The following is a 16,031-nucleotide window of genomic DNA, read 5'->3' on the forward strand; positions in this document are numbered from 1 at the left end:
AATGGGAATCAATGGGACAACGGTCTAACGCCAGTTCGGCACGCAGCCATCAATATCAATCATCTGTATTACTGATAACGTCTCCAAGCAAGCCCGACAAAATGTCAGCGCATTCTCACCCAACTACAAACTAGCCTGATCTTTCTTCTTTAGGAATGGATATCACGAGGTACTTAGAACATCTGAGCACATTATTCTGAATCAAGTAGTGACAGTGATGTGTGAAGGTGATGGTATGTAAATCAAGCCAGGAGAGAGGTTAGATGGATATTTGACGGTATAAAAAAAATTAAAAACGGGGTCAAGTGAGCGTTTCCTACTGTACCTTCTGCGGGTTCCTCTCCAGGACTAGCTGGTGTGTAGAAGAGCCTGGACACCACAGGAGCCAGGTCTTCTTGGGCAGAGCCAGAGGCAGAGGAACATGTCAGGTGCACCAGATCTGTATTAGGAAGGTAGACGAAGAGCACACATACAACCCGGTGTTATTAGCCAAGCAGAATATCATTGTTGCTTCATTAGCAGATGTTGTCCTCCAAGTCCACATCAGCCCGTCTATCCTGTAGCGTGTGAGAGGGACCTTCCCTAAAGAGATGGAACATTGTCTAATTACTCTCCACAGTCAGTTCCCTAACAACCTGTTCCTTAACACACTGCACAGCTAGGCCATATCAGTATCTCCTCCGCAGCGTGGCTGGGACTGTTCCATGAAAAGTGCCCAGAGAGGATGGGGTTGGAGGGAGCTGGGCTTTGGATGCATGGTGTTGGACCTCAGAGGGGGAAGAGGTGGTTTCATCTTCAAAGCGTTCAGCCCCAGTCCTGCAGGGCGGTATTGTGAACACCATGTTAACGGTGGCAGCACTGGGATCCAGAGAGTAGGATCCTGGGCAATCCCAAGAGCTCAAGACAACTGTAGGGCTCCTTCTCTCCTTTTTGTTCTTTCTCGCAGGTTGACAGGTTTTGGGGGGGGGGGGTTCAAAAGGAGCAACTACAGCAATGGGAACCGGATAGCTCCTGACTGTGCCGTGCTGGCTGGGGGGGGGGAGGGGGGGTGTGTAGAGGGTGGATGGAGGATACAGGCCTCCCCAGTGGGATGAGAGGTGCATCATTGGCCAGAGGGTCCATGGCGATACCGCTCAGAGGACGTATGTGACACTCCACTCACACTGGGACTCTGGAGGCCCTCCACTCTGTCAGCTCAGGGCCCAAACAAAAAAGACCAGGAGAGTTGGGAGGATAGACATTACCCTGTTGTACAGCAGGGCTGTCCACTGAGACACTTGATGCTCGTTCTGTGGGACACTAACCTAGCGGATGGAGAATCGGGTGCATATCTGCTGTCTTCATGCCTTTAAGTTTTAAAGTAGCCAGAGAGAGAAGACTTTACTGTTAAGACAGCTCATTTCATGGCCAAATTTCCATTTGAAAATGGCAAAACACCCTTGTTCCCATTGGGTTGCTAGTTCAAACCCCAGGAAGCCATGTTGCCCTTGAGGAAGACACTCTGATCAGATTGGCCTGGTACATATTCATCAGTATAAATAGGTATTCTGTAGACTGTAAACTCTGCAAGTATCATTCAATGCAGATGAATGGTTTACCTTTTGTGTGTGTGTGTGTGTGTGTGTCGCAGGCCTGTCAAGCTCATCATCATCTTATGATTGCAACTGATCCACTCAGGTAGAACTACATTACTTAAGGGATGCTACAGCTATCCATCTCCATCCTCTCACACACACACACAGTAGGAGCAATGGCTCCACTTCACAATTCCATCATTCCAGACTCTATTCCTAGAGTGAGGGAGTGGACTTCCGCTGATTACTCCTCTCTCGCCCACAACCAGCTCCCCTATGGAGATGGTCAATGGGCAGCTGTCACCATTGCTCATCTATCTAAGTGTGATGACTGACTGGGAAATAATACCAGGATTGCTAAAAACAATAACACTCATAAATAACACTACGGTTAACGATGGAATCATCATCATCATCATCATCGTCGTCGTCGTTGCTACTGGAGCCACAATTCAAAGGGAAAACCGGGTCATATTTCCAGCTGTCTGAGCGACTGATTCAGTGACCCGGTAAAGCAGCAGCAGTTTGACCCAAAGCTCTATACACACACAGGAGATGGAATGTTCAGAGACGCCATCATTCACTCACCCCAGTTCTCTCAGTCTTGGTTTTCAGTCTCATTTCCTCCATTAATTCTAGTCTGCCTTTACAACCCTGATGTCAGCGCTAGTCCGCCAGAACAACTGCCTCCTCTAAGCATCGTCGGAATTAGCTTTCTAAAACAACAGCCCTCTATGTAGATGGCGCTGCCTAATACGACCCCCCCCCCCCCCCCCCATCCCCTGTCCCGGGCAGTGGGTGGGTGAGAGGGGAGAGTGGCCGGGGTGCAGCTGGACTCACAGGTGTCTAGCATGCAGGTCATGGTGGAAGAGCAGAGCTCTATGATACGGACCAGGGGACCACCAGGCTCCACGGGAGGCACAGTGACCAGGGAGATCTACAGTGCATATAGAGACAAGACAGGTACGTTAGACAGACAGGTATGTTAGACAGACCGACAGAGAGTTGAACCACACAAAGTGCAGTGCTTCCGTAAGGCACTCACACACACAGCCCTAATGAAGTGTGCAAGACAATCCTAAAGCCTATTACCAAACTGCAGTTCTAAGTAATGGGATCCCTGTAATCCTTTTATATGAATCCCCTGGATGTTATTATAATGTCCTTCCTGGCTGGAGCAGAAGTGAAATCACTCCTTTTTAATCAAGTGGACAAATTTAAGGAAGGAAAGTCAGTTTCTCCCATGAGGGGGAAAGCAGGGGACAGAGACAGCCAGGGCCAATCTCCCCCTTGTATCTGCCTCGGTCCACACTGTCATTCCACAGGACCATCCAACAGCTAATTACAAAGAGACCATATTTAATTACGTTTTGTCACACAGTCATGTAATATTCCATTTCCACACTGTGTCAAGACACAGAAATTAATTTCATATTCTCCCTCCTACCTAATGAGCAGAAATTACACACGGTTTTCCCTCTGTCCTTTGTGAGTGATATTCAAAGCCGGATTTCAGCCGGGGAAGAAAAAAATAAATAACAAACTTGTGCCATGAAAGAAGGGATGAAAATTCAATGGATATATTCTCTTTATGCAGACACATTAGGGAATTGGATTGATCAGATTTCATTCAACGTGTTCTATGCCATTATTCCATGTTTTTCATATCCATATCGAAGACTGGCACTCAAATTAGCGTACCTAATGCTAGCATGTCAATTCCCATTCTCCAGCCGGTAGGATTATTTTATCAAATTCCAAACCAGTCACAACAAACAGCATTAGGGGGGGGCTTTCATTGAACTGGTTACTTTTTCCGCAATTTATTTGGAGATCTTAAATGGTAGACAGCCGCACGTCAGAACCATTGTAATGATCTCCCAAATTAGCTTTGATGTTTTGCTGTTTCTTCGCTGAGAACTTGGACGCGGACCAAGAATCTATACAAATGTGATAGAGCATAAAATATAATGTAATGCAAAACAACAGGAGTAGCAAAAATGCAGGCTCGGCAGGAATACCGCTAAGCCACACTGGATATCTGAATAGCATTTAAATGTATTTTGTGCTTGTAAAAGGGGGGGGGGGGGGGGGATGTGTGTTCCCTTTGAATATGTCAAAACATCTCTTTGTGTGGGACACAGGATAGGGGATGAGCCATATGGAGAACAACAGTATACTACCTGCTGTTCAGAATCAGATGGCAGAATTGACCGGTCTGTGATGAGAACAGCTCTGGATATCTGCCTGTGAAAAGAGAGAGGATGGATGAAAGAGAGGAAGGGGGGGGACAACAGTAGAGAAAGAGAAAAAAAAAACAGCAGCACCAATATTATTAGATTATTACTGCACTGTTTTCCTTTCTTTTTTTTGCAGTAGATTTTGGCTGTGAGACAGTCCAGTCTGGGCCATGCTACAACAGAACAGTGGCTGGGTTGGTTCTGGCCGGGCCGGCCCAGTCATTCTGCGCTGCCGTCTTTAAGAGCATTAGTCATGCTCTAATTGGGGTCAGTGGTGTAAATGTCAAGGTCTCCATTGACGGAGGCAGGCAGCGGTGTGGCGAGCAGAGCAGAGCAGAGCCCAGTCACCTGCAGCCAGGTCTGTGGAGTGTGTCTGGGATAATCAGCCCTTTCACCATGACACCACTGAAAGTGTCCTACCGCACAAAGACCTGAGGAAAGATCCTCCGTTATCGGCACAGAGACCCCTCCTCCCAAGTTGACTTCACAAGAAATGTCACCTCTATGTAGGCTATGCACTGTTCTCACTAAATGAATGTGCTGCCTGAAACTGTAGGCGAGACCAGTATCAATGGCTAGGTAGAGAAGGTGCTGAGGAGGAGTATTGGGAGCCACTCTCACCTGGAATCCGTGTTCTTCCTCTGGTCTGCCCCGATGTAACCATCCTCCACCACAAAGTGACTGCAGCTGATTCTCTGACCATGAGTGTCAATCACAGCTTTGCACCTTGAACAAGAGAAAAAAAAAAAGGAAAAAAGATTAAAGTAACTGTCCAGTGTTTCCAGATTTTTATAAAATATGACCAAAAATTAAGTGAAAGTTTTACTTATAATTTTTTATTAATTACCTTTTTAAATTATGTTATATTAAGTATGTCACCCGCACCCACCCGCAATTGCTAATAACCCATCTGCAACTGCCCGACTATAAACTCTTTCCATGAAAGCTGTGATCCTTTATTGATGTCACATGTTAAATCCACTTCAAATCAGTGTAGATGAAGGGGAGGAGACTAGTTAAAGAAGGATTTTTAAGCCTTGAGACAATTGAGACATGGATTGTGAATGTGTGCCATTCAGAGGAGGAATGAGCAAGACAAAATATTTAAGTGCCTTTGAACGGGGTATGGTAACAAGTGCCAGGCACACCGGTTTGAGTGTGTCAAGAACTGCAACGATGCTGGGTTTTTCAGGTTCAACAGTTTCCCGTGTGAATCAAGAATGGTCCACCACCCAAAGACATCCAGCCATCTAGACACAACTGCGGGAAGCATTGGAGTCAACATGGGCCAGCATCCCTGAGGAACCCTTTCGACACCTTGTAGAGTCCATGCCCTGACAAATTGAGGCTGTTCTGAGGGTTAAACGGGGTGCAACTCAATATTAGGAAGGTGTTCCTAATGTTTTGTACACTCAGTTGTATGCGAGTGAAAATCGGAGGCCTGCACCCGATTCTAACCCGCAAATAGAGAAAATGTACAGTTCCAAATGTATCCCATTTGCCTCAGTGGGACGACTTTAACTTTTTCTGCCTCAGTCCCAAAAGCATTTGGTGATTGGCGTGTATTTGGCACTCATACAGTTAGGCCCTAAAGCTTAGGCTTACACACAAATGCCAGATACAAATAATGAAAGAAAAACCTCAATGTAGCCTATAGATATGAATTGCACTAAAACTACACATTTCTGGATTTTTTTTATGCATCGTTTTCTCTTTATTCAACCCGCCCTTCATCCACACAATATTTCATGACCCTAAACCCGCCCCACGGATTTAACAGCGGGGACTGTGGCTTATGAGTCAACCCGTGAACAGAATGGTGTGGGCGTATACTCGTCCTCAGGAGTATGCCATAAATATGTTGCTTAAGTCTACAGATGCGGTTTTGATTTGCATCCGTTGAGTGGCTACGAACACGACTTGTCCCTGACCCTTTTTTTCCCTGGATTAAAAAGGTCCCAAAGCTTCTGCACATGTTCGGATCAAGTTCTGTGCATGTGTTTCTTTACCTATACATTACGGACACATTTCTTTGGTCTCCTTCCCTTCACATTTCTCACAGTCAATCATGAATGATAATTCTTCCAAGTTTTACCAGTGAAACGTCCATGCAGCATCTACATACCATCCATTAAATCTCAATCGGTTTCATGGGGATATGCATTTAGATTTGGAGTTCTACAGTGTTGTTCCGAAGTAGCGTACAGTGCTGTTTTGAATGATGTACAGTGAGCACGTTTTAGCATATCGTGTTAAAGGGACATTTCTCAAAATTTCTACTTCATATTCATCACCTCCAGCATCAACATATGTGAAAAGGACGCGTTTCTATGTTTTGTGGGGGAGAAAAAAAAGACAGAAACGCTAAATGATGTCATCAATGTGCGTCATGATTTTAACTAATTACGAGTAGGCATTGCCTGCTAATTGGTTGATGGTGTCATTGGAAACACCCATTTTCCTCTATTTTTTTTTACTACAAAACATAGAAAAGCCATTTTCACATATGTTGATGTTGGGGTGGTGCCGTTTGAAAAATGGTGAAATTTCCCTTGAAGAAACTAACATAGCCTCCCTGTGTATTTTGCCTAGTGGTGCGCGCTGTTGAGTTTTGGCCACATGAAAGAAAAATGTAGTGGTGTTTTTGTATTACAGTAACATTATATTCTGTCATTGTGTGATCTTGCAGACATTGATTCAGCTTTGATCTAACTTTATTATTTATTATTAATTGAGAACCATTCCCCAGAGTGTTCTCTACGAGTATTTATTTTTAATTTAAATTGAACCTTTATTTAACTACGCAAGTCAGTTAAAAACGAATTCTTATTTACAGGGAACAGTACCCTGTAAATACACAGTACCCTGTAAATACAGGGGCAGAATGACAGATTTTTACCTTGTCAGCTCGTAGATTTGATCCAGCAACCTTTCGTTTACTGGCCCAACGCTCTAACCACTAGGCTACCTGCCACCCCAGTAGAGCAGAGACTGTGCGTAAAGTAGAGAATAAACAAATAAACACATGCGCAGAACATGATCTGAAGCGTCGGGACCTTTAGTCCGGGGGGGAAAAAAGAAGATCTGTGGCCACGTCATTTTTTTGTTTGTTGACAACACAAAAATAAATACTCCATTGTTATACCAAACACCTTTACCGACCTGAGCTGTATGCTTCATGAGATGGTATTAATTAATGACCTTTGTCAAGAAAGGGAATACAGTTGGCATCTGTGCCTCAGAACATTACAGCCTATAGTCCAGCACAAAAGAGAAGGATTGTTTTGGCAGCTTCTCAATGCACCACCGTCGAAACAAATACAAATGGCCTGGGCTGATTCATTAATCTTTGTAAGAAAAGCCAGAGTTGAATACGTTCTCTTTTTTTGTCCAAACAATGCAAGCACAAAACAGAACCCAAAACATTGGCCAGATTGGCACAATCTGTGAGTTAGCCAGTGTGAGCGAGGTGAGGCTAGGAGAGGCAGGACAAGGGGAGGCGAGGCTCTCTGAGCCCCCTGTCCTGGGCAGCAGCAGTGTGACCTTCCTGCGTTGCTCCTCTCCGACAGAGGGGGAACGGTGGGGAATCTGTCTGCTTGTTATGTCAAGAGTTATAAATGTGCTTTATAGGGCTCATTATCCAAACTAATGGGCTTGGGGTGACATCCTTGAAATGGACTTTCACAACACAATAAAGGAGAAGGCAAGCGGCACTCCAAAACGCTCGCTCCCACCCCCCTCCAAACCCGCACCCCTCCGAATAATCCTCACCTAGGAGAGATTGACTGCAGGACGGACTGTTTATGTAAATGAAGATTTATTTACTAGGAGGGGGCTTGGCAGTGGGAGCTGGCAGTTCAAATCAATCCTAAACCAATGGAGTGGGATATGGGCTATAGGAGACGGGATACAGGCCACAACCTTCACATCCCTGAGAGAACACCCACTGTTTCTTGAAGCAAAAAATACTGCACATCCTGGAAACTACCTTCATGAGTGCTATATATCTAAATAAACATAACTACTATTTTCATCTTAAATAGGAGGATGAAGTAAATGTGCTTCAACACTAAATGTATATCCACTGTCATCTGCAGGCATAACCTGAGCCGAGACATAAAAAGAAGGTAAGGTCCAGCTTGGAAGTAACCACTAATAGTATGATTACCGTCCCCCTACCCACAAGGCCACGGCAGGCTTTATTGATCAGAACTGTAGTTGATAAACAGTGTTCATAAAGCACGCAGGTCATACACATAGCAATCATGGTCACAGCCTTATACACAGTCATGCACAGTTACGACTTTGATAAACATCTCAACTGGAAGCAACTCTTTACTTCGGCCAAGTGAAACAAACTAACTCTCCCCCACATGACTTACTGGACATTACTGTCACAGTCAAGTTCTCCTCTGTTGGAAGTGACTAGGATCAAAGCGCATTAAGACTAAGGGATGGATAGTGACAGGAGTGAAGCGGCTGGTCAGTGGAGTCAGGAGAGAGACAGACAGGCAGGCAGACAGACAAGCGGTGCAGGTGTCTGCTGTAGTAGTATGGAGGAGCAGGTCCAGGACAGGATAGGACAGACGAGTGGCAGCTGGGATGTTAGGTCACATCATCCACTGCTGGTGCTGCATTATTAATCTCCCTCTACCCTTTTCAGCTTTATGTATGTAATAAGAGGAGACATAAGGAGGTAATTTATGACGCCGGGGAAATTAAAATCATTGTTCAGCCTGGCAGACACCTTGCCATTTTTTTGTATTTTTTTTTTCACCTTCGCAAAACTTTTTCCCCCACTGATGATGTATTAGGCTTGCCTTGGAACAAGGAGCAGAGTGGACACCTGTGCGGCGCACGTGGAGAACAGCGCGGCCCTCTCGGCCACGCCTCACCGCTCGTTTATGGACTTCTCTCTAGTGCTGACTGACATGGCATTGGATCAGCTCCAACCTGAAACGCCGTTCACACAGAAAACTAGGAGAGACCGCGGCTGGTTCTGACTCGGGTCTGTGCTTTAGCGCTTGCCATTGACTTTGCACGTATCAATGTGTTAAATGGCACTTCTGACTAGAGGGGACGAGTCAGTGTGTGGCGCGCATTAGGCTTCGCAGAGCGCTGGGTAGTAAGTAGATAAAAACCATGAACCACGAGCACTCTAGGAAATCCCAACCGGCCGCACGTGGATACGTCAAATGAAAAAGAGAGCCGTAACCAAAGACTTGAGTACCATTAGCATTTTGCACAAAGAGGGACACATTATCAAAGGAACTGCACTTTCCAGTCTGAGGTCCCAGAAGGCAGTATTTCCCCAATGGCCAACATCAGAGACTGGCTGTAGAGACAGGGGCTGGGAGTTTCAGTCTTTGGGCCGAGTATTAGAGAGAGAGAGAGCACATACAGTATTACTCCTCACGACGCTGCTCCACCACAAGATTCCTAGCCCCCAGGGTCACCCACCACCAAGATGAAAGAATCTCAATATCGAGCCTTCCAAAAAAAAAAACTAATCTAACCTAGTTTATGACAACAATCTACCTTTGAAACTCATTAAAAGGGCTTTCTAGTAGGGCCTGACGCACATTATCAGCACAGATTAATCAAGGGAGACTGGAGATGAACTCTCATTTTTTAAGAGGCAGTAACAGAGGGCTTTTTTGTCTTCAGATGAAAATCAATTAGTGGAGGTAAGGCCACGAGGAAAAACCAGCATCACTCATCGCCAGCCCAAGTGGCAGGGCCTGTGATTTGTCTTCCGAGCTTGGCTGCTTCAGGTGGGGGCGGGGGGGGGGGGGGGGGGTTGGTTCTCCCGTCTCCCAGAGAATTAATTTCGTATCTATATTCCGGACCCCCTCTTCTTTCCTTGTTTTGGAGGACCACATACACAAATTACTTCTAATCGAGGTTGCTCCCTGATTGGAGGGCTGGAACAAAGGGGCTTGACGAGAACAGGGCTGCTTTTTTGTTATCTCAGCCCAGAACACAAATCCAGCTCTCTGTTACTGCTTTGTTCTCACTTTTTTTTTGTTCTCACACTTCTTTATTGTGGCGGGGGGAAGGGAGGGGACTGGTGTGTGTGTTGTGGTGAATTGGCGATGGAATACTCACTTGCCGGACTCCTTGTCCAGAACCAGACACTGAACTGAGTGGCGAAGACAATAGATCCCTCCAAAGACAGCACACATCCTGAGAAAAATACACAAAAGAGTCCTTTAAGACAGTGGCCAGTCAGTGAATAAACATATAGGATATTCACTGCAATGCACTATAAAATACTCCAAAATGTGTATGACAAATAAATGTGACTTTTTTCCAAATCACCTCAAACAACTTAATGTGGTGACAATTACATATAAAAACTGTGGATGATCCTTGCTTTGGCAAAACTTTGCAAAAATCAAGTATACTTGGGTTGAATTACTTTGAAGTAAAACAGTGGCGAACACAGTGCAGACTGTGTGCTTTGGCCAGGTTAATGTGTGCTCCACCCACAGAGACGCAGCTGCATACAGACAGCACAGGTCTATGAGCCTGGCACTGGCTCTTTCAACACAGTGGGAATAACGGAGAGAGATGGCTGGGGTTTAAGGGAGCTCTGCCAGCTGTGACGGACTGGGGAGAGCAGGTCGAGAGAAAACAGAGGGAGGAATGGAGAGGAGGGACCAAGACACGCCTACCCCACAGACAACCATCACCGTTGCTCCTAAAAAGGTTTGTACCTGCCCCATAGATGAATTACCAGACATGGCATCTTAATAAAACATCAAGAGAATAAAACTCACAGGCAATCATCCAGGCCCATCGCATGGCCTCTACAGAACCCCATTCAGACGCCAGGGAACCCCTTTTGATGTCATTAACCCTAACTGACAGACGTTTAAGCTGATATTACTCTAATTAACTGGCCGCTGTCTGTCCCAATGATGCCATCCCCCGGCTGAAAAGGCGCCGCTGCAGCGCGGCCGGCCCTGACTCACCCCCCCCCCCCCCCCCCCCTTGGCATCTGCGACATCACTCTGCATCGCTGCTAAATTAACAGTTGTGAAAATCTGGGACCCCTCTGAGCCCCCGGTCTTTATAGCCTCTAAATGGCATTTCAGTTCCTATCAAGGCGGGAATCAGGGGACGTGATTTTTTAATACGGTGGCAAAACAATAGGGGCCATTAATAGCCGAACTCCGTGACAGTGCGCTCGGCGATGATTTATGAGTTTGTGTATAATTTGATTACGCTATTAATTCCACTGATTACAGCTGTAGCTAGTGTGGAGAAGGTCACATCCAAAATAAATCTTCGACAACCCTCCTCTCCCCTCTCATACAAAACAACTGCCTCCAACTAGTTATTTCTGTAATTAAAAGGTAATGTAACAAGAGCAGAAATAAGCTCGAGGCTCTAGCGGCAGTATCTCAAGCAAGGCAGAAATAAATAGAACAGCCTTAAAAAAGGCTGGCAGTCCTCATTTTCTTGACAACTCAATCCCATACCTTAGATGATGGCAGAGAATGCATTTACAAGTTTACACTGGACGTGTCCACCTCTAGGTCTTGAATCGCTGCAGTGTTCGCTAGACTTCTCATCTCTCAGTCATGACATTGACGTCCGGGGGTGTTTCTCTCAACGTTCGACAAACCTGTAGGGCCAGCAAGTGCTGTGCATACCTCCTCCTCCTCAGATGGAGAAATGCTCGAAAAATGATCCATTCGGTTCCTTTACAGTTCAGAGATAAATCTAAAGTGTATGACAGAGTGGGTGTATTGAGTAGCACTGCTTAGCAATACCGTGTGCTTCAAGTTCACTTTGGGTCTCCTGAAACTCACTTTGGGTCTCCTGTAGATGTTCCAGTGCTGAACTAAGCCCCCCGACTCAACCCTTAGAAGACCAGGTGGAAGAGAAGCTGCAGGTTCTGTAGATGCATGCATTCATCCACCACGGCCAAGCAGGAGAAAAGGGTGGGAGGTTTTAAAGGGTCCTGGGAGGATTTCAGATGGTTTTCAGAGGGTTTAACCGGCAGTCACGGACGTGGACAATAAATCCTCACCATGTCCAGGACACGCTAAACAAACAAAATTACAGTGCGTACACAGAGCACTTACCTGTCAAAAATCATTGCTGGAAGATTCTGCTGTAATCTGGGGAGCTGGGAGGCAGAGTGGGGGGCTAATGGTTGGCCAATAATTAAAAGAAAACAAAGCACCATGGCGCCTGGCGAGGCCTTCTGCACAAAATTAAATCCTGTTGGATCCGAATAAATTAGATGTTTATTGCTCCATGAGTGGGAAAAAAAAAGATGAGGAAATATGATCTGTGACTGAATGCTCAACAGACAATCATCTGCACTAATTAATGCATTTCCCCCATCCTCTCAATCTGTTTCATTCTGACTGCTGTCTGATTGGAGCGTGGCAACACGGCATGCAAATCAAAGCGTGTCACGGCCAAATTCTTTTTCAGGGTAAATGAATGGAGGTCTACCCCCCACCCCCACCCCACCACCGCGGTCACACGCCATAGAACGGTGCGAGGGACAGAGGCAGAAGACGGACTACTGCAGTCAAAGCGCCAAAGGTTATTTAGAAATTAAAAAGAGTCTTCCCTGTCAAAACTTGAGGAATAATCCAGGCAAGGACACAAAAGCATTTCATCACTTTATTAGCAGTGCTGCTCGCTGATCTGTGAATAACCTGAGAGAGTGAGCATTATTGAGTTTGCACGGCCATCTATCCATCCATCACCTGCAAGGCAGGTATCACATTGATGGATGATCCCGCCTCACTACCACCCCTCACTCACACCGCTCTCAAATACTTTTTCTCCCTATACCTCGTACTCCCTACCTCCGCTTCTTTTGTTCATCACTTTCAGACTCCACCTTACCCATCAGACATTTTCTACTGCTTCTTCTTGTTCTCTCCACCCACTTCTTCACCGTTCTAACGTTCCAAAAACACAAACATTGGAACCGTAGCTACCTAAAATGTTTGGGAGGAGACACTGAGAATAAAACTACCTCGCCTACAGACCAACAGAGTCAGGGTTTGAACTCAAGGTGAGGCGTGACGTTTTCATTCAAACAATATAAAACTAGGGAGGTTAAAGTAACAGCTCAATTCCAACTATTATCACCTGTAGAACAAAAATAAAGACATGGCAATCCAGTATGCATGAACAACAGATATTCACTGCCACTAAGAGGGAGGGAGGGAGGGAGAGAGAGAGAGAGAGAGAGAGAGAGTTGTGCAGCGACAGACAGGTGTGATCATGTGTCGGCTCTTTACCTTGCTTATCTGAACGTCGGAGGAGTAGATTAGGGGGGAAGGAGTGGGAATCAAATATGCAAATGACTGAGCCTCGAGCAGAGGACCTTTATTAAAATTCTAAAAGTCAGGTGGAAGATGAATCCAACCTCCATCTCCTACATGTTGGAGTTATGTCTCTACATGTACTCTGACAGATAAAAGCCCGACGAGCAAGACATGGCTCCATTCGGTTGCTCTAACTATGTATTCATAATTGTCTATGAATTACTAGAACAATATAGCAAGAGAAAAAAAAGTGTATCATAATAAAGCAACAATTCTGCTATAATTGCTTCAACCAAAACCAGTTTCTCAGGGAATAAATGCATTACACAGCTCAAGCACATATTGCCCTCATTTCCAACATGATTCATTTAAGGTTAAAACCTGGTCTGTGTTATTACACCTCTGTACCGTGAGGTGTGCAGCCAATCTCCATGATGGATTTAGTTGGATGCAAATTGATTGCGTCGCAGATAGATCGGCGGCATGGCACTGACTTTGACAGCACTGCAGCTGCAAAAGAACATTACCTTCCATCTCCAGGGTCAAGGCTGCTCTGTCGTATGTGCAGCTCCGCTCGGGATGTTGGCACCCATGCATTCAGCTCAACACACCTCCATGGTGTGGATATCTCCCATTCAGAGGATGGAAACACATGCAGGCAAGCAGGCAGAGTCATATGCCTAACCCCGGGACAAGTGTTCGAGGCTAGGCTATATCCAGCTGCATCCACGGCCTTTGGGGAGCTGTTCTCCCATTGCCTGGCTGTGAGCCGCCATGGCCCCTGCAGCAGTATGAGCAGCAGCCGTGGGGGACACATCCTGAAGCTCACTCGGCTCTAAGTGCTACAGTTTCACAGGAGAGCTCCCTGAAGACCTGCAGTGCTAAAAGCTGCCATCCAGAGCCCAGCGGAGCAGAGAGCCTCGGAGTCAGAGCACAAACCCAGGTCTCATCCCCATTCCCCTAATCACAAAGATCACCTCCCATCTCTAGTACCCTGTCAATATAGGTCTGGCCCCCAATCCAAACACATAGTTGGAATTCAGTGACTTTATAGTCGTGTGTACATTTTGTTATGTACAGTAGGATAGACTCATCATCATGTACCAGTGGGGTGAGGTAAACCCAGACATGAGGAACCACTGACCTGCAGAAGCACTGAGGGATCTCCCCTAGGCCGTAGAGGGGGAACAGAAAGGGCGTGTTGCCGTAGCGCCCCAGACAACGCAGGAAGTGCTGCGTGGCTCTCAGGCCTTCCACCGTGCACACCTCTGGGATCACCATGGCAATGGAGTGAAGGATGAAATGCTGCAGGTTGTCCGTCAGCTTCTTGGTCTGCAGGAAGTCCCAGAAGGAATGCTCCGAGAAGTCTGGAGAGGAGAGAAGGTAGGAGTGAGGGAGAGGCCTAAGATGGAGAGAGATCAAATCATCAAACCAAATGTTATTTGTCACATGCTTCATTAGCAACAGGTTTAGAGTTACGTAAGTGAAATGCTTACTTACAGGCCCTTCTCACCAATGCAGAGAGAAAGGAAATATATAAAAATTATACACTGAACAAAAATATAAAACGCAACATGTAAAGTCTTGGTCCCATGTTTCATGAGCTGAAATAAAAGATCGCAGTGATTGTCCATACATTAAAAAGAAAATGCTTATTTCTCTCAAATTTTGGGCACAAATGTGTTTAGGTCGCTGTTCGTGAGCACTTCTCCTTTGCCAAGATAATACATCCACCTGACAAGTGTGGCATATCAAGAAGCTGATTAAACGGCATGATCATTACACAGGTGCACCTCGTGCTGCGAACAATAAAAGGCTATTCTAAAATGTGCAGTTTTGTCACATAACGCCACAGATGTCTCAAGATGAGGGAGCATGCAATTGGCATACTAACTGAAGGAATGTCCACCAGAGCTGTTGCCAGATAATTGAATGTTCATTTCTCTAGCACAAGCCACCTCCAATGTCATTTTCAAAAATTTGGCAGTACGTCCAACCGGCCATAGACCACGTGTAATCGCGGCAGCCCAGGACCTCCACATCCGGCTTTTTCACCTGCGGGATCGTCTGAGACCAGCCACCCAGACAGCTGATGGGTTTGCACAACCAAAGAATTTCTGCACAAACTGTCAGAACGTGTTCCAGGGAAGCTCATCTGCATGCTCGTTGTCCTCACCAGGGTCTTGACTTGACTGCAGTTCGGAGACGTAACCGACTTCAGTGGGTAAATGTTTACTTCCGATGGCCACTGGCACCATGGAGAAGTGTGCTCTTCACATATTAATCCCGGGTTCAACTGTACCGGGCAGATGGCAGACTGCATGTATGGCGTTATGTGGACGAGCGATTTGCTGATGTCAACGTTTTGAACAGAGTGCCCCATGGTGGCGGTGGGGTTATGGTATGGGGCAGGCATAAGCTACAGACAACGAACCCAATTGCATTTTATCGATGGCAATTTGAATGCACAGAGATACCCTGACAAGATCCTGAGGCCCATTGTCGTGCCGTTCATCCACCGCCATCAACTCATGTTTCAGCATGATAATACACAGCCCCACGTCGCAAGGATATCTACACAATTCTTGGAATCACTAGACATGTCACTCATTGAGCATGTTTGGGATTCTCTGGATTGGATCGACATGTACGACAGTGTGTTCCAGTTCCCACCAATATCCAGAAACTTCGCACAGCCATTGAAGAGGAGTGGGACAACATTCCACAATCAACAGCCTGATCAACTCTATGAGAAGATGTGTCACGCTGCATGAGGCAAATGGTGATCACACCTGATATTGACTGTTTTTCTGATTAATGCCCCCTATTTTTTTTTTCTTTTAAGTATCTGTGACCAACATCTCCATATCTGTATTCCCAGTCATGTGGAATCCATAGATTAGGGCCTAATG

The 16,031-nt window shown here is 45.9% G+C and overlaps 1 protein-coding gene across 2 annotated transcripts in view; it reads right to left on the reverse strand.

Annotated features, from left to right (window-relative positions):
- The window catches only part of chm (CHM Rab escort protein), a 33,925-nt gene that overhangs the window by 5,183 nt on the left and 12,711 nt on the right, over nucleotides 1-16,031 (reverse strand). For both annotated transcript variants that reach the window (XM_014195971.3, XM_014195970.3), the window contains exons 8-13: nucleotides 14,264-14,486; nucleotides 9,923-10,000; nucleotides 4,436-4,540; nucleotides 3,758-3,821; nucleotides 2,415-2,511; nucleotides 326-439 (exon numbers count right to left, since the gene is read on the reverse strand). In XM_014195971.3, the coding sequence (XP_014051446.1) occupies nucleotides 326-439; nucleotides 2,415-2,511; nucleotides 3,758-3,821; nucleotides 4,436-4,540; nucleotides 9,923-10,000; nucleotides 14,264-14,486 (681 nt within the window). The remainder of the gene's footprint in view (nucleotides 1-325; nucleotides 440-2,414; nucleotides 2,512-3,757; nucleotides 3,822-4,435; nucleotides 4,541-9,922; nucleotides 10,001-14,263; nucleotides 14,487-16,031) is intronic.

The sequence above is a fragment of the Salmo salar genome, chromosome 04 (assembly GCF_965601325.2).
Source record: "Salmo salar chromosome 04, fSalSal1, whole genome shotgun sequence".
NCBI lineage: Eukaryota > Metazoa > Chordata > Actinopteri > Salmoniformes > Salmonidae > Salmo > Salmo salar.